The sequence below is a fragment of the Etheostoma cragini genome, chromosome 3 (genome assembly GCF_013103735.1).
Source record: "Etheostoma cragini isolate CJK2018 chromosome 3, CSU_Ecrag_1.0, whole genome shotgun sequence".
NCBI lineage: Eukaryota > Metazoa > Chordata > Actinopteri > Perciformes > Percidae > Etheostoma > Etheostoma cragini.
This window is the reverse complement of record NC_048409.1, coordinates 19,069,650-19,093,556: the sequence shown is the minus strand read 5'-3', so window position 1 is coordinate 19,093,556 and position 23,907 is coordinate 19,069,650. Positions and strand designations below refer to the sequence as shown.

Sequence of the window (23,907 nt, the reverse complement as noted above, 5' to 3'; positions counted from 1 at the left end):
GGAATGCTTCCAGCACCTTGTTGAATCTATGCCACGAAGAATTGAGGCAGTTGTGAAGGCAAAAGGGGGTCCAACCCGCTACTAGCATGGGGTACCTAATAAAGTGGCCGGTGAGTGTATAATAAACATGATTTTGTTGATTGTAAGGGACTCATATTAAACTCTTCCAGACTCTTTAGATTACCTCCTGCAAAGTTACACAAGACTGCTTTGTGTTGCTTGAATCACCTTTTCTGAAATGACGAGTAAACTTTCCATGTTTGCACAGATAAAACTTACGAGAATAATTTTACCTAAATCGATGTGCACCAGTTCAGCAGTCTGCTCGTCAACCAGAATGTTCTGGATGTGTCTGTCACCCAGGCCAACGATGTAGCTAACTGCAGGCACAAAACAGAAAAGTGATAATTGATTGGTTAAATTTAAACTAGAGTGTAGAGTGTATACAGAGGAAGTCAACAGGTCAGCCACGGTTTTTTAAATTCGCAATCCCAAGACTAGTGATATAATCAAATGTGGCGTTTACTGAGTTGAACATATATATTAAATTTAAAAATGGCTTTAATAACTGTAATTAATTGTTACGTATCCGTGTCATAATTTATACCTATGTTAAGATGGCCTAATGGGCAACCTGTTATGGAGCTGAATACAAGACTTGGGGTGAACATGCAGTACTGTCTGTACCTATGGAAGAGGTTGCCACACTGCGAGTGTAAGCCAGCCGTTTCTCCATCCACACTGCGGGGTCCAGGAATCTTTCCATGCAGAAATACCTGAAGACCGGCCTGAAGTTCTTGCACACCTCGCTGTAGGCCTGAAGCTTCTCATCAAATGCCAGCTTCTGAGCCTCCTGCAGTTCAATCAATGCAATACAAAGATGGATGAAACACTGAAATTCAGAACCGCACCCGCGATGAGCAAACTGAGACCGCTGTGGTTTATTAGAAACAAATTCCTCAGTAATTGTGTACGACTGCGTTGTATCTTTTCCATGACTGCGCTGAATATGTCCGAGCAGTACCATCATCTTCCTGCGGCAGGCTAGGTTGGTCCAGTCCTGGGGTCTGAAGCGTTTGTGGGCTCCTTTATTGGGGTCCACCAGAAACTCCCCAATAGGCACTGTGCCAGAACACCACTCTAACACACCGCTGCGCTGTGAGAACGGCACCACCTGGGATGAAGTACACAAAAAGTAGGTGATGCAGTATATGCAGTGTGAAGTATAAGTGTTTTTTTTCTTGAATTGCTTTAATGGTTTCTTTAAAGAAAATGAGGGAATTACTAGTCAATGACACAAAGATCAAAGGCAATATGCAACAGAACAATCGAGTCCTTATTCATAAATCTCTTTGAATTAAATAACAAAGGAGTAAATACAAGATCAAGTGAAAAAAATGATTAAGTAATGTGCGGAACCTTGTATCGTCTGATGTTTAGCTTCCTCTTGCGAGTGTCTGTGTTGCGCTGCAACAGCATGGAGCACATGCTAAAAACCTGCTGCATCACTGCATCCTGCCGCAGGTCGTCCTGACCCTGTTCACACCGAGAGGGCAAAGGTCATTGGAGAACATAGAATGTACCACAGCACCCCGGAACACTGACAAGCAGTGTAATTCTGTGTTCTAAAAATATAAATAGCCCAGCGATGGCATATTCATCTATTTTATTTTATGACTCTCCCAAGTATCAAAGTGGTTAATTTTTACACACACAACACAGACGGAAAGAGAGAGACTGAGAGAGAAGAAAGAAAAGAAGTAAAGTTAAAAGTGAGCAGGTCCCCCGTCAAGGCTGCTCAGACTTTAAATACAACTGACAGCAGCTTAAGCTACAAAGAACGGGGATTTGTTTAGTGAACAACACACACATACCCAACAGAAAAACATGTCTTTCCACATGTTTGTAGCCCAACCTCAATTACGACAGGGAATCCTAAGCATAAGTTTCCCTTTTACAGATGTAGCACACAACAAAAGATTGTCTGTGTCAGACGCGCTCTCGCTTAGTGGAAATACTCTGTTTGGTGTTTGGTTAAGTGGCGCTGGGTAGAGCGTGCAGGAGGCAGGACATGATGTGGCGGTCATGTAACCGGTTTGGTAATCTGGTCATCAACAACTTAGTCTCTTGTCGCCCTTACAGACTGAAGTTCCCACGTCTTGTTGTCTCTCCAGTTAATTTTGGGTGCTGTCTTAAAACTGACCTTTATTCTTACCCCTCTCACCCTTAGGTTGTTTTTTTCCCCCTTTAGCTGGCCGCATGATAGAAAGGTTTTCAACATGCCCACTCGCTCGCTGTGAATTCTCCAGACATTAATACTCTATTCCCACATTGGCTCAATTGGAAAATTCCACATTGAACTTTTTCACGTAGACTGCTTTAAGTCCATCCAACTGACATTTGCATTCTCACATACAGCTCTGTCGGTAAAAGTCTAGATCATTTTAGGTTTGCAGTGCATGTGTTGAACAGGAAAACATTAGACACAAACGTCACTTACCTTGACCAGTTGTCTCCTGCTCTTTCCGTCAGAGCCGACACAATCAATGATCTTGGGCAGGTTGACTCCTCCGGCCAGGTGATACTGGGGCAAGAAGGAGCTGACAGTCACCAGGTTGTCATAGCAACCGGATGGATCCACCTATTAGCATGAACCACTTGTTATCTCACCAAACAGTTGTTAAAAGATATTGTCCTAAAAAATTAAATATTGAAATGCACATGTCATCGATGGAGCTGGTTTGGTCTAGAAGACTTTTTTGGGGTACTGTTGTTTAACATGTGGGACAGAAGAAAAAAAAGACCAAACACTGATTTGATTTAAGGTTTAAGTAGTGTGGGATTTACTGCCAACAATGTTGAAGCAACTCAGTAAATCTAAGGTCTATTTTTTCACGTGAACAAAAAATAAATAAATAAAAAGGGAAATATTCACATTATTTGACATTCAACTAGAACATCAGCCAAATAAAATCCACTGGGTCAATCAAATCAAATCAAATCAAATCAAATCAAATCAAATCAATCCCATCATCCCTTGTAAAACTTAATAGGAACTCCCTAGCCTCTCTAAATATTTGAGGAAGTGAAAGGAAATTGAGAAGTTTGATCACCTCTCACCTTTATCTCCATTGTGGGGATGACAACCTCATCCAGGTCTTTGATTTGCATGATGGGCTGATCAGCAGGGATGGGAATCGCCCCTACAATAAAACAAGGACACAAAGGATGATTAGCAGCTGGACATTTAAAACACACTTTCAGGGGTAAGGAAAAGAGAGGCGTCCATCCCCCAATTTGACTCTAATTAAACAGAAGTAAAGTATTTAGGATAAATGTTTAGGATAAAATTATAAATTTCTTGATATTTAAAAAGGACAGAAAGCCTTGACTCCTTTAAATGCCATTTGCTGTGTTTGTTTAAGTACATCACTGATCTCTAACTACTCACTCTTCTCATTCTTGTGTTTGCTGGCGTCCATATAAGCCAGAGTGATGTAGGCATCACACAGCCGCTCAATCCCTCGGATCATCTCGCCTCTCTTTTTCCTGATCGCATTGATGATCTTCCGAGCCACATCTGAACGTTCCTGGACGAGAAAAAAAATCCATATGTAAAAATAGAACTGGTGGTGTTAAAAAAGCTCTGAAGAGAATTAATTTGGGAAGGTGGCTGAAGGACAAGGATGCATTTTCTACAAAACAAGACTGATATATAATTGTCTAGGCTTTTTGATCCTTTGTCTTGTGTCTGTCTGTGTGTGTGTCTGTTTATGTGAGTGTTTGTGTGTGTCCGTTTCTGCGTGGGTTGTTTTGTCTCTCTTCCTCCTGTCTTTCCTCTGTTTTTGTTTTTATCTTTATTTTTTGGCCCTGGGACGCGTTCTCCGTCTCAGTGTATTGTTTGTAATTGTTTGTTCCTTAGATATATAAAAACCAATAGAAAAGATAAAACTAATGACTACAAAACCTTGGAGGAGCATCACTTTTTTTCTTTGTATTCTGACATCATGAATATGTGTCACATTCAAACTACGCATGAAACGGACAATTATCTACTAAGTCTCACCAGGTCAAATGATGAGGGCTGCCGTGGAGCGCTCTTAGACAGCCGGGTCTTGGAAAAGTTTTCGTCTTTGTTGGCGTTCACCAGGGCGAGGATGATGAAGAGTGTGTGGTGAGGGTGCTCCAGAGACGCTAGGCAGATTAGCTGTGAGGAGAGCAAACAGCAGGTTTTGTTTTTATAATTCTATTAAATGCATCAAACTAAAATCTTGTGTTTGCTACAAAGTCGGGTTTTCTCAGAATAGGAGGGACTAATTCTGCAGATACACGAAGGTCATCATTGAGAAAAGTCAGTTGTAGATGGCTGAGTCTTGCATGGGACCAACCAAATATGCTGTTAACGTGTATTAATTAAAACAACTAAAATTGCATTACATCAATGAGGACATCATGGAAGCCCGTGTCCTCAGGAATGCCAGTTACCATCTTGGTTCCCATGCGAGCTGCCAGCTGATACATGAGAGGCAGAAACTTGTAGGAAGGAATCTTCTTCACCCCTTTCTGGAACACAGAATAAGTGAAATCATAAGCATAATGCTTCCATCTCACGGAGTAGCTTTTATTCCACACTTAAATACAAAGCAATTTGTTTTTGTTTTTTTACCAACCTTCATCATGACGTTAACGGCCTTAACGTCAGCATTCTCCAGCCAGAGCGAAGCCAAGCGGAACACCCAGGTGTCATGCTCCTCACCTTGCTCCAGACACTGGATGTAATTCTCCACCGCCTTACACAGGAAACGCTGTTTGTCTGCCTGCAGGTTAGACAGGGCCTTCTCATCCAGCTCTAGCTCTCTCTGCACCTTTATTGTGTACCTGTGAAGTCAAAAAGTTAAATCTCTTTACGGAAAGGATCCGCCGTGTAGCAAAAAGCAGTGTTTAAACAAGTAAAAAAAGAAAAGAAACAAGTAGATGTCTTATCACAGACCTGTTGGACATCACTTTACGCTCTCTCATCAAGTCCACTTCTTCTTTGGCCTTCTCCAGCAGTGCCTGCTTGTTCTCAAACTCAGGGGAGTTCATGTATTTGTCGATGCTCTGGTACTGAGCGTCAGAGAAGCGGGCCAGTGACAGGAAGGCCTCAGTCCGCTGACTCTGCAGCCTGGAGTCCTGAACTCCTGACTCCTGCTCGATCACCTCCACGGCCTGAGGGAACAGCACATGAATAACAATGAAGGCTTGCCCATTAAATAGGGTCATTATCTTTAAGCTTCTTCTTACCCTCTCCAGGTACTTCTCCAGTATTACTCCGGGGCTTTCCAGGCAGGTCTCAGCCAGCCAGTTACCACACAGCCTGAGACACTCAGTGTAGACCGGGACCAGAGAAGGATTCAAGTCCACCTAACCAACAAAAAACAAAACTTCTTGTAAGTTTTATTTTTTAGTTAATTGTATTGTTCCGTTGCATGATAAAGAAGTTAGTCATGTTCTGAAACTGCTCAATCTCACCGTGTTACATAAGTAACAATGTGGAAAATAGCCTCGTGGGATAGTATTTTAACATTGAAGTATGTTCCATATTTAAAGTAAGGTGATAAATATCTTCTAAAGCTGTGTTTGTGTCTGACCTTTTTTTCAAGGTTGTGTATCATCTCCCTCAGCAGGCCCAGCGCCAGTCCCTTCTCTCCTTTTGCCCAGAACACCTGGGCTTCTTCCAGTTGCCATGACAACACGGGGGATGATGCCCAGGACCCTCCACCACCATGCTGCTTCATCTGGAAGACTGCTCGCTCTGCCAGCTGGACAGGAATAACAACACTGTGAGCAACACACACACACACACACACACACACACACACACACACAAACACACACGCTACCTGTGTATTCCCAGCCTTGCGAGCCAACCGGCAGAGCTCCATGAGGTGGTCAGTAAGCACAGAGCTGAGGTACTGGGTGCTGTCGGGGTTTCGCACTGTGGACATGAGGGTGTGCTGGGCCACAGAGCGGACGGCCAGAATGGGCTCCACCAAAGCAAAGTCACTGTCAGCGAGCAGCTGAGAGTGTTGTCGCCACTGGCTGCAAACTTCTGTCAGAGTCACATCTGAGAAGGGCCTTATAGGAGTACATATTACAAACATATATAACGGAAAGTTTCTAAAATATTAACTGCAGTAGACATCTCCATCAGCACAACTCAAGATGGCAGGAATCAAATAAACCCACAAGACTCTTTTCCTGTGTTAATGACTATGTTGCATGTTGTTACAAAGGTTTTACTGCTAATCTCACCTAGAAAAGAGCTGTTTAACACTCTCCAGCTCCCTGATGCTCTGCAGGTTCCTGAGCGCCGGGTACAGAGAAGATACAGCCTCTAGACTGCCTCTGCACAACTCCTCCACATCTGCACCCCTGTGAAAACACACAAGCACATAGATTGATGAACTATTTCACGAGTAGAGAAGCAAAGAGTTCAAACTTGAAATTCCATGAGTGTCCTAAATATCTACTATACCTGGCCTGTTTCATAGTTTCATCAAATATTGAGAACTCTTTGTCCCTCAGCGCTTGCAGGGAACAAAACACTGATTCGTGGAAGCCTGGTTTGGATTTCTCACTCCTGATACAACAAATTAGATTTGGGGGAAAAATGAAATAAGTGAGAGATTGTCTTTGATTCTCTGATGGGTTACAGTTGTGTTTTGTGTAGCAGGCACTGCACTCTCAGCTGTGTGTTTATGTCCCCCTTTGCCTCACCTCTCCAACAGCTCACAGTCCCACTGTGTGTTCCTCCAGGCAGCTTGGAAGCGAAGCTCTCTCAGCTCGGCTCCCCACTCCACCCCTTCACTCTCCAGACCCCTCATGTAGGTGGCAAGGATGCTGCACAGACCAAAGTTCTGCAGGCCCTGTTGGTGCAAACATTCCAACTGAAGAGGCTGAACTACAATGCATTAATGCTGGATATAATTAAAAACTATTAGACGTGGACCGGCACCGGGCCGTGGAGGAATGCTGGGCTGGGACCCCCCCAAATACATAAAATAAATATTTATAGCTATTGATGAATATTTAACGAGACATGGGCTGCTGTGGGACAGCTGTATTAAGAGTCTGCACAAACAGGATGACAGGGAGAAACGCAGATGTCATGGCTCAAATCAAAGTGTCTGCCTCTGTTCTGGCAACTCTATCAACGTCACCAGGTCATTTTTCCAGGGCTTCAGCCCTGAATGTTTTGTCTGTACCCCCGAATGTCATTTTAAATCAAGTAATTCAAAGTTTAGGTGTGCAATAATATTTCCTCATTTTGTTTAATGTTCCCATGATGTGACGATAACAGTCTATGGTTCGCTATGCTGTGGGCAGTGATGTGCTACATCCAAGCTCCACCTCCGATGAAGAGCAGTGTACAGCCACTTTGCTTAACTATGTCAGAGACCCAAATGGGCCTCTGTGTCTGTCAGACGGTCTGAATGAGGTACTATTATATCAGCGGAGCAATAACACGCACAGCAGACCATATTACAACTCTCCTAATCTCGGAGAACACAGATGGGAGGAGTTTTTTTTTTTATGTGCACAAAGTTTTAAACATGAGCAGACATCTTGCTGAAACACATCTGAGCTATTGAAGTCCATTTAATTAAAAAGAATGAATGTATCATTCACATGAATAAGTGCCACATGCACATTTAAAGAGGTTCCTTCACCAACAAAAGACGCAAATATGGAGGCAAGAGTAAATTAGGCCTACATGTGTGTTGACTCAGCAGAGATAACATTCAAATAGAAAAAGTTGATCTACAACAGAATAGTTGAAAGTAATACAGAATGCCTGAGGGCCTTATTTTTCGAAATTTTTTAATTGATTCAAGCATAAATTGATATAGAAAAGGGTGGAAATAGGTGCATAAAAACTTTTGTTTTTACTTTCATGTCTCCTCATGAAATCTGGAAACAAAACCTATGCCATTGAATTGCCAGGCCACCTGTGACTGGTCCAGATGCATCTCTAAATGTAACTGTAAATAACTCATCAAATTTTTCATAAAATTAAAAAATAGTCTTTCTTTTTCTCTAAAAATTACGTAAGTGGGGCACAGAGGATGAGGGCCAAACATTACTGAGCCTTGGCACAAAAAGGTTTGAGAAAGGCTGTGATATAACACATTAGACTCTAACTTCCTTTCATAATTTTACCTCCACAATTCCCACTTGTCGAGTGACTTCAGGCAGAGTAGAGTGAAGGTCGTATGAAGTCAGGGCCTTCCCCCACATAGCCTCATGTTCGTAGGTTCGAATCCTATAAATGGATGTGACAAAACAACCTATTATAGTTCTGATGATGAGCGAACACTGCAGCTAACAAGTGATAACGTGAAGGGATGCAGGTCTCATTAATCAACACATTGATTACCTTGTCAGCGGACTGGTCATCGTGTCCCCGCCGCAGCCATACAGACTATCAGGCTCTCCGATGCTGCGATACACCTCAATAAGCAGCTCCTTCAAAAACACAAGAGAGAGTTCCACACGGAGCAAATGAAATAATTATTTTAAACTATTTTAAAGCCATTTCCACTGCTTTGCCCAATCCCTGCACTTTACAATGCATGTTGAGCTTTGGTGAGTCATTTAAATTTGAAGTTGGTGGATATTAAACTACACATCAAACTGTAACTGTTATTTCCAGGGGGAAACTTTTCAGAAATATATTGCTCATTCATTTTTCCTTGATGTAACAATTAAAGCTTTGTAAAGCTTCTTATCGCTAATTTACAAAACAAAATTGTTACATAAAGAACTGACCTGCAGGTTGATATTAGTGTCCTCCCTACTCTTCTCAGTCAGGCTGGAAATGGTGAAGTTCTGGCTGTTCTCTTCGAAATTGATCTTACGTGTCACTCTGGACTTGGTTCTGCAGATTTAGTAAATACATGGATGCCAAAAAAATGAGAATTAGATAAAACTCTCAAAACACAAAAAGAAAAAATTAATTGACCTAGATTTAGTTTTTTTGTTATAACCGAGATAAAAAAAACAAATTTTATATATTTTTTTTTTTTTTTAAATCATAAAATATACATACTGTTTAAGGCACTTAGAGTACACATTTAACATTTAATGTATATGCAAAGTAAAAGTTACCTTAAAATAATAGGTAAATGTCTTAATCCGACACATAACTAGACATTAATTAAAATCCCATGTTTAAAACTGTAACTGCATGCCTTTGATTCTCCTCCATCTTAGCTTTGAGCTTGTCTACATAGATCTCAGTATACAGCAGAGCGGTGAAATGTGCGGAGCAGGACTGAGCAGCTCTGGCCACCTCCAGGTAGTTTAGCTCCAGCCAGAAGTTTGAGTCGCACACTGTCCCACAGGAATTGCTGGAAGAAGGATACAGTGTTAATTTCAAAGACACGCCACACACTGAATCTCATTTTAGATGTACTTACATTAGCAAAGACACATCACTGTGTGAGCATGAGCAAATCAAGCAGAGAGCAGGACTTTTATATAAAACAGATTTTATAACAATAACAGTGCAAACCTATCAGTGTCCAGTTGTCTCTGTTGGTGCCTCAGATAGTCAATAACAGCAAGCATGGTACGAAGTGAGGTCTTGTCATACAAGCCCTGGCTGGCGGCGTCTGACTCTGTGAAGAATGGTAAACGCTAATCACAAACAGAGAAAACCATACAGACTTCTGAATATGAGTAGATGAAAGAACAGATTAATAATTATTATTATTTGCCATACTCTCAAACTTACCAAGGTCAGAGTTGAGAGGTGTGGCGGAACGACTGGAGGCCTGAGCACTTCTGGAACAAAAGCTGAAGAAGTCCTGAATGTGGGAGGAGAGACGCTCCCTCCACGAACCATTAGAGTCATCCAGAAGGATGGAGTGGATGATGAGGGGCAGCAGTCTCTGACAGCAGTCCACCCTCACCTGGAGACAGACGGGGGAAATATGATGCGCTTAGATCTGGAGCTCTGCTACGTAACAAAATGTGTACCACAAATGCCACAAAACGCTCAAAAGCACAGACAGAAAATAAACATAATCCAAGGTGTGGATACTTTTAGGCACGTGGATCCACATGAAAACTATGTATGTGCAGTCGGCAGTCCACTTATGAAGGGTAAGAGTTCTCAAGCTATCTTTCTTGTGCTCACCAGACACAATGGCCGTGATAGCAGCAGAGCTTCACTACTGACTCCTCCGCTGTCGAGCAGGGCGGTGCACAGAGCCTTCAGCCAGGCTTTGTGGCAGCCCGCCTGCGGAATCCAAAACTCCTGACTCTCAAGTTTCTCCCTGGCCTCCAAACTCTCCCCAGCACTCACAGCTTCCACCTAATCAGGAAGACACAGTTGTTACATGTGCACACACAAAAGCACATTCATACTTGTATTTATAATATAAAAGTGACTTTTAGAGCAGATTGGTAAAAAAGATCTTTCTTTAATGAATTAGTATACATACATACTGTAAATACAACATCTGTACCCCACCTTTTTCTTGGCTTTTCTAAAAGGATTGAGGTAGGCCAGCATGGGGTCTCTGTTGTCTTTGTATTGCTCCCAGAAGTCAACTCCGGACTGAGTGGCGAGGATGCTTATCACACACTGAGCGGCTGCTTGCCTCACCTCAATACTGGCACACAATGAAAGCACAGAACGCAGTCAATACAAACACAAACCGCTTGCTCCTTCATAGTCATAGTCATGTACAACAAATTTGGATTAATAAGATCTAGGGTTTAGTGTACCGCTGTTGAGTGAGTGCATCATTTATGCAGTTGAGGATGATGTAAAGACACTGCGACTCAGTGGAGGTGAAGAGAGTCACAGCCTTTTCATAAAGGGGGTCTCTGCCATGAAGTAGGGCGATGGTGGAGAAATCCACAGGACCCAGTTCTCCCAGACAGCTGCCTGCTGCCTCTGCAGGAACAGATTTGTGTTTGTGATTGATGTTTCCATACATGGCCAAGAACACAGCTGCTGTTGCTGTAGAAGTTATTGGATTTCATACCTAAAATGTTGGATCCTTCTGGGTGGTTGACAGCTAGCTTACAGAGCTGAAGCAGACTGAGAACCAGCTTCACCAGCACACTGTCAGAGGGTTCAGCTGCAGAGAGGACAGCGAGAGACAAAACAAGCTCATTAGAAATTTAACATGCCACAACTTCTTTTTTTTTAAGCATAGACCATGTTTCCACATCTGGCACTGTACCCTGGCACTCTTTGAGCAGCTCTCTGATCTGTCCCTTGTTGCCATGCAGCTGTCTGGTTAGCTCCTTCAGCCCCTCCAGTCTGGTCAGAGGTAAGGAGTCACAGGACGTCACTGACAGGAAGTGGGCTATCTCCTAGAAAAGGAAAACATTGAGGATGTACTGTAGGTCAGCAAAACAATTTAGTCTTGTTCCTTTTCCTTGATAACTATGACCCACCCCTCGATTTACTGAGGAATCAGAGCTTAAATAATACAAGATAGTAATACTTGGGTATTAGTTAGGCCATTACCTGTCTCAGTGTAAAGGTCCCAGTGTTATGTTTGAGCTTATGCTGTACAGACCGCAGCTCTCGGAATTCAGGGAGGTCAGGAAAAGGTTCCAACCTGCTGATGGCTCCTTTTAACTTCTGTTGATTTTCTATCATGAGAAACTGCAACAGACTAAGCACCTAGAGGGCCCGAGAGGAAAGGAGGCAGAAATTTCTCACAAACAGGTCAAAATATAAACCAATAATAAATGTCTTAATGGGAGCTTGATACGTGAAAAACAGTACCAACATGAATTTAATTTTTTTTTCTGTGTGTATTTTTTTTTACTAAATGTTTTGCACTTTGCTTTGGATGTAAAAAAGTCTCTAAAATCATAATATATTTAGAATAATGTTTATCGAAGGGTCCAAATATCCACTAGCAAATGAAGTGGCTGCTTTTGTCCACAGCGTAACATAGCAGTGTTGCATAAGGCATGCATTCTTAAATGCAGAATTTTGTTGTATTTGTCTCCATTCATTAATAATTACATATAATAACTAACCTGCAAACCAGAATCCCTGTCACTTACCTGTTGTGAGAAGGTGGGCCGGCTGGACACCAGAGCTGTGAGAGTCCCAGCGATGACCTGTAGGTGGCAATCTAGAGCATCATCACAGAACTGCAGAGCTGCCCGACACACAGCAGTCAACAGGTCACAGCACAGGGAGAGGCTTCGGTTAGAAACCTCGTCACAGTGAACTGGTCTGAGGGTGAGAGAAACACAGACTCTCAGGGACGTGCACTTTGTTTGTGTTTACACAGCATGTGTTTTACTGCATTTATCTTACCTGTGAGTATTTGTGTGTACCAACCTGCTGTTGATATGGTGAATGAGTGTGTAGATTATGTCTCTGAGGACAAAGGCCCAGGCTCCTCCCAAGCCGTCCTTCACCTCTCTGAGTAGCAGGCTGACAAACAGGTGATACATGAGGAGGATGCGATGACGTTCATAGCTGTTGGTCGTCTCTGCTGCTCTTTCACACACCGCCAGCAGAATCCTTTGGATAGAAATCTACAGCACAAAGAAGGGACAACAATCAGGGCAATAATATAGAACAGTAAAAACACAAAACAGTAAAACAGGAAAGCAAAAAAAAAAGACTAGTTCCACATAAGGGTCAACTTGAATGTCTTACCGGAGTTTTTGACAGAATGGCTACCAAAGTTTTGTGGTTTGCACTGTGGCACATGCTGAGGTAGTCCAGTGTAGCTTTAATGACATAAGAGCTGAAGTACGGTGGGTTTGGTACAGGGTCCAGTTCCCTGAGGAGCATTAAACTGTTATTTAGTCATACTTTTTCTTCCAAAAAGTTTGATTGATGGATAGACAATTCTTAAAGCTCAGGGTGAAAATGGGGTTAATCAATAAATGGATAAACAAATGAACAAATAAATACTTAAAACAACAACATAGTTTTAACTACCATTACCCTATAAAGCGTTTTAGGTCTCCTCTGTCCCCTTCAGTCCCGCTTCCTTCATACAGAGTCATCAACAGTTCCACCACTATGTCCGCCAGGTTACTGTGGATCAGGTTGTCAATTTGCTGCAGACACATGATAAAACATTGGAACAGATGTGTAGCACAGTCAATTCAATATGCTATTCAGTCAGTAGGGAGTTGGGTTAGGACCCGGAGGGTATCAGGTTCAAGTCCCCATACGGACCAAAGTATGGTGGTTGATGGTAGCTGGAAAGGTGCCAGTTTACCTGCTGGGCACTGCCAAGGTGCTCTTAAGCAAGACACCAAACCCCCAACTGCTCAGGGCGACTTTCCATGGGCAGCCCTCTCATTCTGACATCTCTCCATTAGTGCATGTATAGGTACTGAGCATGTTTGTGTAATTCAGGCCTTGTGTGTAATGTTTGTAATAACAACAGGGTGAAAACATTGTAATTTCTGTTTATGGGATTCTTAAAGTATAAATTACATTATTAATGGATATTTTTATAATATGTGGCACACACTAATTTGACCATGGGATCCTCTATAACCTTTTGTACAGATCTTAGAACAAAACAAAGACAAGTTTAGCAACCTTTTTAGAATAGGGCAACACATTCGGAAAATGAAAGACACATGAGAAAAATGTGGAAAAAGTTTCCAACAATTGCCATGTTACAGAACATTATGGAAACCAGTCACACACACCTCTGTCTTTTTGCACTTCAGATTATACTGTACTATATTATACTATACACTTATACTTTCAATTTTAATGTGATTTGGATAAGTTTACAACTTTGTCCACACTTTGTCCAACAATTAAAAGTATTTGCTTTCGCTTGCTGTCTCTTTCACTGCTTTAAAAAGTAATAATAATAATAAATTTAATTCCCAGATGTAGGGTGATGTTTGACTGCTGAGCTCACCGGTTTGCCCAGACAGTTTGCATCTTTGAGCAGGTTGTACACTTTGTGGGCCTTCTCTCTCTGCTGTGCGACCTGTGGATCCTGGCCAGACGAGGCAAAGTATGGCAGGATGTTGACCATGATCTTGGGAAAACAGTTGGCCAATAACTCTTTCCAGTCCTTCTCAATATATCTGCCGATAGACTTCACCTGCTCAAAGTCATCAAGGAAGACCAGGTGGGGGATCAAGACCTGGTAGGAAGACCTTCAAGGGCACACATGATGTTGGATATTAATATCATCAACCATTCCTTCATGGGGTTTTACTTAATGTCATATCATTGCACACTGGTGAAAATGATATCAAATGGACTTGTGTGACATAAAAGGAAAATAATAGAGGTTTAGTTCCTCACTTATAGAAATCTTTGACTGTGTCGTGGTCTAGGAGGGTGTATGGAAAAGACCCAAGAGTGTAGCGATCATCAGACTGTCTCTGCGCGAGCCACTCGGCTACCAAGTAGTAAAGGTGAGAAGTGACAAGTGCTTTCCCGCTCCTGTAGCCCAACACTCTGGACACACTGCACAACATCTGTAACAAAAAGAAGGACAGAAACAGTTAATCTTACTCTGCTCTATCTCTAGTTTGGTGTTTTATAGGCAAAGGGGCAAGATTTGGCTTAGTGTTTGGGCATACAATGATACATAAAAATAAGCTCAAACTGAAAAACAAAAGATCACTCAAGTATCAGATTAGTTATGCAAGTAAGATTTGTTTTATTTTTTTAACTGGAAATGTTAGTTTTTATCCAATTTCCATAATGCACAGGGCCCTGAAATCATTACCTTTTTGATGAGCAGTTCCTCTATATTGTTCTCCTTGTAGGACTGGAAGAGGGCAAACAGACCCTGCTTTTCACAGACTGGGCTACAACACAGCACCACTGACAAACTCTTCAACAGTGTGGCCTTGCGGTTAAACGACTCGTCGCGATGGTCCTCTGAAGAGCTGCTTCTCTATGAATGATCCCAGAGACATGAGAAGCATTAAGAAAACAAGCCGAGGTGGAAAACACATACATGATGAACAATTCCTGATTTATGACAACACGTGATGAACTTACTTGGAGCTTCATTCCTTCCTGAGCCTTCAGGTAAACATTCTCAAAAGCCGCCTGCTGGTGTTTAAGCGGCAGCATGTTTCTCTTATCTGGATGTTCTGGTCTTAGCTCCAGAAACAACCTGGAGATGCAGGAGATGCATGTTGAGATGTATTGTGACATCTATTGCGCAATGTACATCTTTTTATAAAATGTACACTTCCTGATACATCCTGATTATCAGTCCCTGCTTAAGCGTACCTCTCCACTGACATGGCTACTAGCATGCGGACTTGGTGGTGGGCATCGGCGAGGTGAGATGGAAGGATGACAGACACTGGGCGATCTTCCTCTCCGTCGGACCCTCTGATACTTAAGAATGCCCACTTACAACACGGGTCAGCCTGTCAGAGGGGAGAGAAGTCAAAAACACAAAAAGAGGCACTGCTAATAGAATTAATACATTGATATTTAACTGAAACATAAAGAGAATATACAGAATAGTTGAGAAGAGGGTGAAAGTTTGTGGTAAATTTTGTTTCTCCAGTCTTAAGTGTTAAGATATCTACTGAAAGTGTTGTTCTAAAACAATTTAGGCACCTAAATTATTGACCGTTAATCTTTTGACTAAAAACACACCACACTAGTCAATAAAGAAACCAGTTTTCTTCCCAGTCAAACAGGTAAGTATGAACCCTCAAAGTTTAATAAACTACCACAAGGTGTCCGGCTTATGTTATTCATTCAGAATCAGATACAACAGATAGAAATACAAGATTTCATTGTGCAGATACAGTGCATACAATAACTTTGCATTAGTTTGGCCTAAACCTCTGTGATAGCTCACCTCCAGCAAGGCAACCAGGCATCTCACTAAAGCAGCTCGTACAGCTGCAGTGCATTTCCCTGTGTGGCTCAGGAAACTGAAACACAGCATAGGGTTTGAGTTAGTATCATTAACTGAATGAACTACAAGTTGCAGACAGATTACAACTGAGATAAACATTAATAGAAAACCGTGATTCATGTTTTCAAAGTCTAATACTGTAGACCTTTCTTCAAGGTTTAATTAAAATAACTTTTAGAAAAGACCACCACTTTATCTTATTCCTTCAAAGACTGAAGGCTCCTTGCCAAAGACGGAGGCTTCATTTTAGGGACATGTCTTACAGACCAAGCCTTTATCTGTTTGTATTGTAAAACAATATGCAGCTTACCAGAATCCCGACACCACTTTTAGCAGAGATCCCTGAACATGTCTCATCTCCTCTGGAACGTGGTGGGTTTTCCCAAGGCTATGGATGGAGGGTAACAAACCCAGCAGAACGGCAGCACAGATCTCTTGGTCCTGACGGTACAGAGAACACAGGTCCCTGTAAACACAGCATAACACACAGGTGAAATACATTAAACATGATTAGATTTCCTTTTTTAAAGACAGAAATAGATACATTATTAAAAAAAAAAACATTCATTTATGCCATAGAAAGATTTCCCTACGCTAGAGGACGAAGCAGTGAATCAAATTCCTCCGGAGAGAGCGAGTCCTCAGCAGGAAGCTTCTTCAACAGGACGAGATACTGGAAGAGAACCAGGTATTAGTGTTCATCAGCTGAACCGTCATTGCAACCATGACACTCCACAGCAGCTGCTACCCACCACGTTCAGGTGCAGGGCTTTGTTAAAGTCCATCTGCTCAACCAACTGCAGCAGCCTGCGCCGCACCTCCTGCGGTTTAAACAGCAGACCGTGGACGGGCTGGATGGAGCCGCACTCACACAGGAACTCCAAGACTGCAAGGAGAGCCAGGTCGTGTTGGGCCAGATAATCGTCTGCTAACAGACTTCTTGCACCTAATGGAGGAAAGGACCAAGATTCTTTCACCTGTTATCCACGGACAGGATGATAAGCAACTTCTGTTAAAATGGTTTTGCTATGTGTAGATTCCTCTGCTTTATGTAAGCAGACTTCGCTATACATGTATTTAACACACAGTATTCTCTACACAGATGAAATTCCACCTTTGTTTGCCATATAATATTTAGAACAGGTGCTCTATGTATGGTGTAATTTAGTGCGCACTCTTCTAGAAAATGGTCTAATTTGTGTGGTTCTTGTTTCTGCATTAATTATATAAAATATTTATGATCCAAGGAAAGGCACTGATTTGAAAAAACAAGTGATCCCTCCTTACCCGGCCCACAGGAAGTGTCACTGTTGTCTCCTGTCTGTCTGCAGGTTCCATTGGTGCTGCTGTGGGACTCTTCGCCCTCATCGAACAAGTCAATGTCGTCTCCTTGCTGAGTTCTGGTCACGTCCAAGTCATCATCCATATGATCGTCTTCATCCACAACACTGACTCTCTTAGAAACACTGCTTAACTGAAGGGATGAGAGGAAGTGAGACTAATTCAGCACATCAGCTCTGTGCTTGTAATTAAGGATTTTCCTGTTTTATCCCCAGACCACACACATCTTGATTGTACTATATTTATAAATGTATATCTTACTAACCAAAAGTTTGCAGATTTCAGCCAGTTCACTAAGGAGACTGGCCGGCAGAATCATAATGAACAGACTGGAAGAGATAGGATGAACATTATCCTGCAGAAAAAAGGACAAAAAGGTTAAATAACTCCAAATTGTCTTGATTGTTCATACATTGTGAAGGTTAATCTAACTGCTGTATTATTTCAGTTTATGTCTAACTGCTGTAGCATTTCAGGTGTCACCTTGTGTTTTCTGCTGGCTGACTGTGTGCAGAGCTTCATGACGGATCTCAGTGTGCTCATGGTTCCTTCCTCTGTCATCTTCACTTTCACGCTGGAAACAAAACCGCTGAAGTCCTGAGCCAGGGCCTGGTAATAAAAACACACCAACAACCTTAAATTCTGTTTTGACGTAATGTTTTTAATTTTCAAGAAGCTGGCATGAATAATCAAATCTACTGCAATGCATCTGAATTATACCTTGGCTTTAGTGAAGAGCTGTGAGCGGCAGGCCTCTTCCGCAGTCAGAAACTCAGTGGACACGTAACCTGCTAGAACACCGGTCAGCAGACTGAAACAGCGCACCAGACACTCTGGAGGAGTGGACTGAGACTGCGGTAGGGGGAATCAGAAGACGTACCAGTTGGTTACTGTGATGACTACGCGGACACCTAAACACACAAGCGTTAACTTCCACTCACATCAGGAGAGTAGCAGTTGAGCAAGGTGTCAGCCACACAAAGCAGGGATAGCTCCAACTTGTTCCTGAGGCAAGGGACGGCTGTGAATTGTCCTCCAGATGAAGCCATCGTCACTGACTTGTCAGTCTTTTGCATCGCTGAGGGCAGCGTGTTGAAGCTGAACTGCAAGTAAAGCCTCTCAATCTCTTCCAGGTCTTTGGCTTTGGATGAGGTTTGTTCTTGAAAAAGGGAACTTAAAAAAGTAATTGGGAGCTAAATTACTTGTATTCCAAAGTGGCAATTGACACTTGTATTGCGCAAATAAAAAGTGAAAGGAAGTAGGTTCGTCAACATGATTTTGGTGCTCTGTACAGTGTGTGGAACTTGTTAATTTCCCCCACCTTTCTACTCCTTTAGTACCCAGCAGAAACGTCAGGCCCGTTCTTGTATCTTTCAAGGTCAGGGAGACCAGGATGTTTGCTATTAGATTGAAAGGAAAGTCTCTGCACACAAGATCAAAATGAAGCATACATTTACAGAATATGAATTGTAAAATCAAAGAAAAATAGACACAAAGAGAACAGGAAAGTATAATTCACATTTGGAGCTTAGGTTCACTGTTTCTGTACATGCAGTGTATACCCTGGAGAACGTCTGTCTGTAACTATAGCAACCCATCATTTTACCCTTATGGCAGGTCGTATAAATGTATTACAATTTACAGCATTAAATAAGCAAGAACTGAATCAGGATAAAATGATCTACAGTCAAAGTCTGACTAATCTACATTTAACATGGACAATAACACAGCACCAACCTGCAAATGATAGGGTGAGGTCTGGAGCTATCCTCCATCTCCTCGCTCTGATCCGTCATCAGCAGCCAGGCTATGAGGGTCTCCTTCAGGTTAAGTGATGCAGATCCCTCGGTGACCCCCATATTGTCCCAGCCAGAGCTGGAGACGATACTTTTAGGGGCCGAACACTTTAGTAGGGCCTGGGCTAGACAGAGAGCAGCACCCCTTTGGATAGAGAGAAAAAAAGAGCTTAAACACAGAAACATACACATTGATCATAATAATTTTTAGTATTGACAAATTGAACATTATACATTGAGAATAAGCGGGACTCACGTAGATGGTTTACATGCTGATCCAGAGAAGAGTTTCCAGAATTCTCTGTCCATATTGATGAGTCCACCATGGACAATGGAGCTAAGCAGGTCTAGGCTGAGGGCCTCTGTTTGTGGTGAGCTGACCCCTCGCAGTGCCAGGGCCCACACCCGACCCAACATCCGGGCCAGCTCCGTCCTGTGGACTTGGGCCCTTTCTGGGCAGCGGGCCTGGCACTGGGCCACTTCCCTAAGACAGCGCAGCACGTACGACCCCCTTTCTCCTCTCCGTTGCTCTGCCAGGAGCTGGTACAACACTGACAGCAGCTGGATTAGCTCCTGGCTGGGCACCATGGACGGGTACTTAAAGGTCAGCACTGCAGTGATCTGCAGCCTGAGAGGAGAAAAGAGGGTTTGAATATCTTTACGTGACGCTTGATCTTGAGTGGGAACTATCAGAAAAACAACAGGCTACTTTGTGTGTTTTTCTACCATGAAATAAAAATTAATCTAAACCCCAAGAATATAAATGTATTGATTTTGCTATACTACAGGCAAAAAGCAGTGTAACTCTCATGTGGGAAAAAATGAAGGCACCTACAATTGGTGCTTGGTTCAAGAATATGAAACAATGCATGTCCATGGAGAGACTGAAATATAGAGAGTGTACTGTATATTTAGAGGGAAATTGGGGGTGTATGACAAACTCTGGAGACCATTTGACCAGTTGGTAAAAGAAGACATCGGTGAGCTGCTACTGTGGTACTTTCATACAATTTGCTTTAAGTTTTTTGATTGTTATCATACGGCAGAGGTTGAGAGAGAAATTGTGTTGTGGGCTTAATAATCTAAGCAGCTACGCTTAGTACTAACTTATTTATCTTTAAAATGTCCATATATTAATTGTATTGTGATTTTCATACCATGGTATGACATCAAAGTCACTATGCTGAGGCTGAAGATGGTCCCGGAGGACCTCCCAGCCTAGTTCGATGTGCCGTCGCTTGCTGGCTGCTCCATTTGAGGGACTGCCCATGTGGGTGGCCCCGTCGGAGGCTGGGGTCACCTCCAAAACATGGGTGTCATTGTCATCACTGAACAGCTACATGCAGGTAACACAAAATGGAGAAAATAATATTGTCAAAACAGTTGTACAGCATTTTATTGTAGCTAGTTTGGCTGTACAATTGTATAAATATTAGATTTTCTGTATGCATACTTGAGACTTTATCTGTATTACCTGATGACAGATGTCAGCTGTGAGCTCAATGAGATTGTCTTTGACGGCAATGTGTCGTGTCCCTGTGACGTACTTCCCTCTGCTGCCTATCTGGCTAATTTCTCTGATTAAGGCGTCATACAGGTTGTACAGCAGACTCCGCCACCTGGTCCAGTCCTCAGCATGAGCACCTCAAATATGAGAGGGGGGGGACAACGAGTTAATGGTTGTATGTTTAAGGTCACACCTGTGGTTTCAATGTTTTAGTTCAATAAATTTGAAATAATGAGTTTTCCAAAGCAAACCACCAGTGTACCACTGTTTTGCTTTGATTTCAATAATGTAATGGTATAAAATTGTATTTTATGGTTAGTTTTAGTTTGTTTAGTAGAAATTTGCAAATATTGTTTGAAATCTGAATTCCTGAGTACTAGAATCTTACCTTGGTGGTGCAATTTGAACTTTAAAAAAATTAAATACTCACAGCGGTTCATGAAAAATTGCATATTAAATATTATTTTATTCATAGTCACAAATCATAACAGAATATCTCAGGACACTTTCCAGATAGAGTAGGTCTAGACCACATTCATAATTTACAGAGACACAACAATTTCCCCAAGAGCAAGCATTTGGTGCAATGGTGGCAAGGATATGGAATTATACATAACCCACAATGACGCCTGTCTACCACACTACAGACAACCAAATTCATTACCAACACTAGAAACAGAACTGTTTTAAAGAAAAAAGATCAATCTACCTGTATCTTGTGTCTTGGCTCCTTTGGGGTGATGAACACAAATCTGCAGGTTGAAGAATTCCACAATCTCCTCTTTGAGCGCAGCGCTGGGCCTCATATCCGCCCAGACATACAGTATAGAAGGCAGAAGCTCCTCTCCCAGTTGACACACCCTCATCCGACAGTTCATGGCCGCAGATCTCAAGAAGATGTTGAGACCAGAGACGAGGTGCTCCAAAACAGTCAAGTGTTTCTCCTGCCTAACAGGATCACAAAAAAACATGTACATTATATCCACATGAATTATGATGGATTTTCAAGATAGCACCAAATTTGTGTTGAGTAGAATTCTCAGATCCAGTCAATTTAAAATGTTGGTTACAGTGTTTACCTGGCATTTAGCAGTGCTTTGGAGAAGAAGCTGAACAGAGAGTTGTTGATGTCAGTCTGCATACAGCAGCCCTGCACCACCGTGTGGATCACCCTGCTCACCAAAACACGGTTGATGGACTTGGATGAAGTGTTGAACAAGTTGCAGTACAAGTCCAAAATAGCTAAGGATCACAAATATAAACAAAGGGGATTCAGTAAACGGATTAAACTAGTTGGTATTACAATATCAGACAACAGTAATAACACTGTGTAATGCAAAACAACAAATAGGATTAGTGCTAATGAAATTTTGCTAAAAATCATTTATCCAAAATATATGTAATTTAAATGAATATCCCACGAACCTTGCCACTGCTGTGGAGGGATGTCACACCAGTACTTGCGGACGGAGAGGATGTCCTTTATTAGAAGGCTGCTATAATTTTCTCCAAAGGCGGAACAGCTGAATGAATTCTGCAGGACATCCATCACATGTTTCAGCATCTCACTGCACTTTAGACGAGGCCCGCCTATAGAGAGAGAGAGAGACACACTGTAACTGTAATGACAACAATATGTCTAACTGCTCAGAATGTTTTGCTGTTTTTTTACTCAGATAAATCAGTCAAGTGAGGTAGAGAAAATTATTAACTTAAATGTAAAACAAAACACCCCTTGTTATATGACAAACATTTCACCTTAAATATATGCATTATAAACCACTGATGGATCTCACAAAGACAGGGTCCTTACGTTTGTTTGCGTAGCGAATGAAGTATTTGATCAAGCTGCACATTTCAGCCATCTTCTTTTGCCGTGTGGCCAGCGTAGCCGCCGTGACAGATTTGCTTGATTGCATGCTTTCTGTCTCCTTCTGGACATAACGCTGCAGAAATCTGACATGGGGAAAAAACAGAATAGAAAGTGCTTATTTATCATGCTATTGCCTCTAAAAGATAACTGAACCCAAAACAACTAAAACACTTGCATAAACACAATTTACAGGTATCTTCTAAAACATGGAATAAAAACAGATTCTTGTGGGACAGGTTGGAATAAATCAGAAATTCTAAAATAGAAAACCAATCATATTTACTGTGTTGTTAAGTACAGTATGTCAACTTTCTGTTTGATTACGGTGCGGGCACAGTAAGGTTCCCAAAAGTCAACTAGTTTTCATTTGTGAGGCAAAGAAACAAAAGTGAAACTTCACTGATAAGATGGAAATGAAGTAATATTGTGCTGGCATGCAAGGTACGATTAATTAACACCACAGCTGCAAGCTTAAGTAAAGATTGGCAGGGTGCACAAAAATCACACAGAAAAATCGCAAATTCAGATCACCTGAAGACAGCATCCCATGTGAGTTGCTTGGACCCTTTAGCTTTAGGTCCGGATATCCGATCCAACTCCTGCACAACCTCAGGAGTTCGAATGAGACGTCTGAAGCGTTCAGCTTCTTTCTGGAGGCAGGAAGAGAGGACAGATATCAAAGTATAGGTTTTACACTGCACCTCCTGGTTGACTTAGTGCAATGCATCCACTGTCATTGTTTACATGCAGGTGTGATTACCTTCCTCTCTGTAGCTTTATCATTCTCCAGCCCCTTGCAGCAGACCAGGAGTTCATGAAGAGCCAGACTCATTGTGCTTAGCAGTTGATAAGTCCGCACCTTTCATCAATGTGCATGAGACTATTCTACCTGCCGGGGCAGGATATCCTGACAAGAGAGGATGTTGTCATTCGTCCACATTATGCATGTACTGAAGTGACTTACAGTAGCACAGCTAGCTCTATTCTCCAAAGCACTCCTGACAAACTTGACATGAGATGAAAAATAAAATACAGTTAACCTAAACCACTCTATATTGAATCTGGACTGGTAGACGAGCTACTTTGGCAACACAACATAACCAGTTTTGATTTTGATTCACAAACGTCCATTCAAACACTCTCTGTTCACTGACCTCTGATGGCTGTACTGATTGTAGATACGGAGCTGTCACGTATGCAGGTGCAGAATGTAAACTAAGGTGCTACGTTGCTGGGATAGCTTGCTCCTGTTGTGCTTCTGACAACTTTGCCATCTTGACGCGCATTAACAGACACGCACGTACTTGCACGCAAACCACGCAGGAAATTCCCGCCCCAGCATCAGCAGCCTAAAGGCCATATCACTTCCTGGTCATCGTCAGAACCAAGTGTGTCCGGCAACTTTGATGCCAACATTAAAACAAACGTAATGTTTAGTCGGGCGCAGTGTGTGATACAGTGATACATAGCATGTAGAAT

The 23,907-nt window shown here is 42.1% G+C and overlaps 1 protein-coding gene across 2 annotated transcripts in view; it reads right to left on the bottom strand.

The window, feature by feature from the left end:
* The window catches only part of atm (ATM serine/threonine kinase), a 26,111-nt gene extending 2,336 nt beyond the window's left edge, over positions 1-23,775 (bottom strand). The window contains exons 1-59 of one of the 2 annotated variants that reach the window (XM_034868171.1): positions 23,583-23,775; positions 23,189-23,335; positions 22,960-23,078; positions 22,369-22,511; positions 21,981-22,145; positions 21,635-21,797; positions 21,265-21,503; positions 20,523-20,692; positions 20,206-20,384; positions 19,305-19,676; positions 18,990-19,193; positions 18,574-18,675; positions 18,194-18,425; positions 17,973-18,104; positions 17,736-17,861; positions 17,518-17,607; positions 17,199-17,385; positions 16,664-16,857; positions 16,505-16,584; positions 16,222-16,377; positions 15,852-15,927; positions 15,266-15,408; positions 15,029-15,146; positions 14,751-14,921; positions 14,321-14,496; positions 13,926-14,169; positions 12,983-13,098; positions 12,689-12,815; positions 12,365-12,564; positions 12,082-12,256; positions 11,531-11,689; positions 11,241-11,373; positions 11,040-11,135; positions 10,777-10,948; positions 10,520-10,661; positions 10,184-10,360; positions 9,779-9,956; positions 9,557-9,662; positions 9,234-9,392; positions 8,812-8,920; positions 8,420-8,508; positions 8,203-8,305; positions 6,760-6,908; positions 6,518-6,622; positions 6,295-6,414; positions 5,883-6,117; positions 5,631-5,801; positions 5,284-5,403; positions 4,991-5,208; positions 4,671-4,878; positions 4,438-4,563; positions 4,067-4,207; positions 3,452-3,590; positions 3,121-3,203; positions 2,501-2,641; positions 1,420-1,536; positions 1,025-1,174; positions 688-853; positions 294-380 (exon numbers count right to left, since the gene is read on the bottom strand). In XM_034868171.1, the coding sequence (XP_034724062.1) occupies positions 294-380; positions 688-853; positions 1,025-1,174; positions 1,420-1,536; positions 2,501-2,641; positions 3,121-3,203; positions 3,452-3,590; positions 4,067-4,207; positions 4,438-4,563; positions 4,671-4,878; positions 4,991-5,208; positions 5,284-5,403; positions 5,631-5,801; positions 5,883-6,117; positions 6,295-6,414; positions 6,518-6,622; positions 6,760-6,908; positions 8,203-8,305; positions 8,420-8,508; positions 8,812-8,920; positions 9,234-9,392; positions 9,557-9,662; positions 9,779-9,956; positions 10,184-10,360; positions 10,520-10,661; positions 10,777-10,948; positions 11,040-11,135; positions 11,241-11,373; positions 11,531-11,689; positions 12,082-12,256; positions 12,365-12,564; positions 12,689-12,815; positions 12,983-13,098; positions 13,926-14,169; positions 14,321-14,496; positions 14,751-14,921; positions 15,029-15,146; positions 15,266-15,408; positions 15,852-15,927; positions 16,222-16,377; positions 16,505-16,584; positions 16,664-16,857; positions 17,199-17,385; positions 17,518-17,607; positions 17,736-17,861; positions 17,973-18,104; positions 18,194-18,425; positions 18,574-18,675; positions 18,990-19,193; positions 19,305-19,676; positions 20,206-20,384; positions 20,523-20,692; positions 21,265-21,503; positions 21,635-21,797; positions 21,981-22,145; positions 22,369-22,511; positions 22,960-23,078; positions 23,189-23,260 (8,770 nt within the window). In that variant the 5' untranslated portion in view covers positions 23,261-23,335; positions 23,583-23,775. The remainder of the gene's footprint in view (positions 1-293; positions 381-687; positions 854-1,024; positions 1,175-1,419; positions 1,537-2,500; positions 2,642-3,120; positions 3,204-3,451; positions 3,591-4,066; positions 4,208-4,437; positions 4,564-4,670; positions 4,879-4,990; positions 5,209-5,283; positions 5,404-5,630; positions 5,802-5,882; positions 6,118-6,294; positions 6,415-6,517; positions 6,623-6,759; positions 6,909-8,202; positions 8,306-8,419; positions 8,509-8,811; positions 8,921-9,233; positions 9,393-9,556; positions 9,663-9,778; positions 9,957-10,183; positions 10,361-10,519; positions 10,662-10,776; positions 10,949-11,039; positions 11,136-11,240; positions 11,374-11,530; positions 11,690-12,081; positions 12,257-12,364; positions 12,565-12,688; positions 12,816-12,982; positions 13,099-13,925; positions 14,170-14,320; positions 14,497-14,750; positions 14,922-15,028; positions 15,147-15,265; positions 15,409-15,851; positions 15,928-16,221; positions 16,378-16,504; positions 16,585-16,663; positions 16,858-17,198; positions 17,386-17,517; positions 17,608-17,735; positions 17,862-17,972; positions 18,105-18,193; positions 18,426-18,573; positions 18,676-18,989; positions 19,194-19,304; positions 19,677-20,205; positions 20,385-20,522; positions 20,693-21,264; positions 21,504-21,634; positions 21,798-21,980; positions 22,146-22,368; positions 22,512-22,959; positions 23,079-23,188; positions 23,336-23,582) is intronic. The other variant, XM_034868172.1, reaches the window with a different exon arrangement.
* Between the last annotated feature and the right edge of the window lie 132 nt (positions 23,776-23,907).